Genomic DNA, 3,187 nt, shown 5'->3' with positions numbered 1-3,187 from the left:
GTTTTTTTACACAGATGTTTCTAGTGCACACACGCCCAGGCACACACACACACACACACACACACACACATACACACCAGTGCAAACCCCCTTTTCTCCCCACTCACCCCATCTGGCTTCGTGATCTTGGTCACAGATACACTCTTGAAATATGATCTGGGCCGGGGCTGTAGAACTGGGCCAAGGCCCTCCTGGGAGACCTGGGAATCCAGATCTGCAAGGGTAAGGAGATGAAGAAGTAAGAGAGGAACAGGACAGGGGGGAAAAGGAGAGGTGTGACTGGAAGAATCTCCAGGGAGGGAAACCAGAGGGAACTCAGAACAACAGAGGGCTAGTGAATGTCCCCTCTTTCTAGACTCACCATTGTCCTCTCGGGCTCTAGGATGGGGGGTCGCAGGCCACATATCATCAAACTGCAGAAGTCAAAGTAGGTGAAAAGACAGCTTTTCAACCCGAAACTTGAAGGGTCACAGACCAAGCCCCCGCTCCCCCAGAGGAGGAGGAACTTATTCAGTATAGTTCTATTTACCCACCTCTTTCTCTTTCCTGCTCGTTTATATATTTCTCTATGAAGAAGCCTTCCTGCTAGGATATTTCTCTGTTCTCCCTCAAAAATTCTTCTAGAACATTGATTTTTGCTTTTTAACAAAGAGAGAAAGAACATCCACTTTGCCCACCAAAGAAAAACCTACAGCAGTGTATTGTAGAACGTGACATGCAAACGAAACGGAGGGTCTAAGACTCCAGCCTTAGTGATCACACTCCAAGGATTCCTCCTCAATACACTATTGGTTGTCTTCCACAGGTTCCCATTTCAGAGCCAGATGGGATACTCACCCTCTGAAAAGGTCTCTGGGAGCCCCAGTCTGGTGCTGGTTTGGGGGCTTCAATTCCTGCATCACGCTCCATGACCCCCCCAAAAATCCTGGGCTGGTGACTATCTGGGTACTTAAGCATTGAATCCCGAAGTGTCTCTCCCTTCCGCTGTCTCTCACCAGGCATCTCCGACTCGGGGCCTGGAAGTTCTGCAGAGAGAGTGGGGAGAAGGGGCTCCAGCTCTTTGAACCTCCTTGGTGTTATCAGTTTTCTAGTACTCCTCATTCATTAATAGTCCCTGTAGCCTCTTTTTCCCACCCGCAACCCACTAGAATCCAAGGGTTTTCCACACACCAGGAGGGCGAGATGGCAAGGTCCAGGCCCCCAGCTCGCTGAAGATGCTATTGAAATCCCGGACTAGGTCGTCAAAGCCGAAGTTGTGGTGGAAATGCATCCCTCCGCCTGGACTGAAGCTGAAGCCAAATTCTTCTGGGGGCCGGGGCTCCCCAAACTCGGAGCTCCCATAGCCCCATGTGGCACCTCCTTCTTCATCCTCATCTTCTTCATCCTCATCTCGTGTCATCCCTCCAAAAAAGGGGTCTCTGTGGCTGGGGGTGGAGGCAGATTGGCTACCGAGATTTCCCAGCGGTAAGCACTTCGTTTTAAAATCTACTCATGGGTGACAAAGCCAGGCAGAAGGAGCGTCTGGGAAGCTGGGGGAGGGTTAGAGGACTGGCTGTCCTATCAAAACACGGCAGCGGTTAGATTTCAGTTCTTATCTTCATCTCCCGTTTACCCCATCTCCCTTCCTCGCCTTTTCTTGCCCGACCCCAAGGTCACGCTCACTCGCCCGCTCCTCTCAGCCCACCCCCCATTGTCTCCTGTTGCATCACCCCAGGTAGAGAAAGCCTAAGGTTGCCGTTTTCCCTCCTCTTAACGACTGTCTTAGTTACTGTCGTGCTGTCTCAGTGAGTGCTGAGAGTTGTAACTTCGGTCCTTTCCTAAATGGAAGGAGTGTGGAAGAGGATGGGTTTCCAAAAGTAGGATGTTAAGGGCCAAACTTTTCTCAAATGATTCACCTATTTTCCGACCTGAACCCACTCTTACCTCCGATGTCCAGAAAAGCCGAAAAAACCCCTGAAGAGGTCAAGGAGGCTCATTCCAGTACCGGGGCTCGAACTTTTGAAAACCACCTACGACCCATTTGCACCAGCAGGCAGCAGGCGCTTCGCTATCGGGAAGCAAACGAAACGTCACATCTCGCTGCCGGAAAGCGAGTCTGCGACCCAGACACTGTCGTAAAGCGACCGTAAACCGGGCGTGCGGGGGCGGGGCAGACGGGCCACTTCAAACTCAAAGGGCTTTATCCTTACCTGATCTCGTAGACCACCTTTTGGGGAAAGGGATGGTGGTAACGATTTATCTTTTCCAGGAACCTCCCCCCTCCCTCCCATGCCAGACTCTCCCTGCTGTGGGAAAGTGTTTCGAAGGGGTGCCTCGATTATGTCCGGACAAGGCCGCCAGAGGGGAGCCCGATCGCTGAGCCCCTCCCTCTGCTGGGGTTCCACACACCCAGGAAGTCATGGGAAGTCACTTCGCCCCGATTCAGTCCGATATTAGAGGAATGGACAAAATGTCAAGCACCTTGTAGCATTGAATTCTCCCAGTTGAGTAGCGGCCAGGAGGCTGAGAGGAACTTCACCTCTGCAGTCCCTAAGGGGACATGTCATATATAAAGTATTTAACACTTTTTAAAAAGCAGGCTTTACAAGCGACAGGGTGTCAGATTTGTAAGAGCATGGGAAGGGAAGGCTGAAGTGTCTGGGAGGGAAGGCAGGATTTGGGGTGGTTCCCTTTGTAAATATTTTCATTTCCCACCTTCCTTTCCCCATCCTGGCCTTCCGATGGACTCGGATGGATGTGCCATAGACCCACTCAGGAACCAACAAGTAGCAGGCTCTGCTTGCACACAGGCTCTGCCAGTGTACCCCTGGGAAAGATTACTCTGGCGTACTTTGGATGTTTCAGGGGGCGCTGCCTAGGGGACGTCATAGCTGGTAATGTCAGTGAAAGCGGGCAACAATGAGATGGATTGAGAGTGCCTTCAACAGCGGGCTCAGCTTTAACGTTTGTGAAGATGGAGCCTGATTGTTGACTGGGCAGTGCTTCTTTCTGTTTTGCATGGGCCAGTAGGAGTCCGAACAGACGTAGCAGTACCTACCCACCACACTCAGGGAAATGGGTCCCGGCCAATGGTACATGCTACTTTTCAGTTAAAGTTCTAGTTTAACCCCACAAAGCCATTTCTCTTCCTGAAAGTTTCAGCTCCTCCTGAGACCCTTTCCACCCAATCTCCTCTGTTTCTTTTCCT

At 51.4% G+C, this 3,187-nt stretch overlaps 1 protein-coding gene across 1 annotated transcript in view; it reads right to left on the bottom strand.

Annotated features, from left to right (window-relative positions):
- HAX1 (HCLS1 associated protein X-1) overlaps nucleotides 1–2,062 on the bottom strand; it is a 3,139-nt gene extending 1,077 nt beyond the window's left edge. The window contains exons 1-5 of the mRNA XM_030887870.2: nucleotides 1,924–2,062; nucleotides 1,171–1,424; nucleotides 838–1,025; nucleotides 362–413; nucleotides 108–214 (exon numbers count right to left, since the gene is read on the bottom strand). Coding sequence (XP_030743730.1) covers nucleotides 108–214; nucleotides 362–413; nucleotides 838–1,025; nucleotides 1,171–1,424; nucleotides 1,924–1,976 — 654 coding nt within the window. The 5' untranslated portion in view covers nucleotides 1,977–2,062. The remainder of the gene's footprint in view (nucleotides 1–107; nucleotides 215–361; nucleotides 414–837; nucleotides 1,026–1,170; nucleotides 1,425–1,923) is intronic.
- Between the last annotated feature and the right edge of the window lie 1,125 nt (nucleotides 2,063–3,187).

Source organism: Echinops telfairi, unplaced genomic scaffold (assembly GCF_000313985.2).
Source record: "Echinops telfairi isolate 266 unplaced genomic scaffold, ASM31398v2 ScPeMD7_7425;HRSCAF=8463, whole genome shotgun sequence".
NCBI lineage: Eukaryota > Metazoa > Chordata > Mammalia > Afrosoricida > Tenrecidae > Echinops > Echinops telfairi.
Note: the sequence above shows the minus strand (reverse complement) of the source record. Positions and strands in the feature narration are given on the sequence as shown.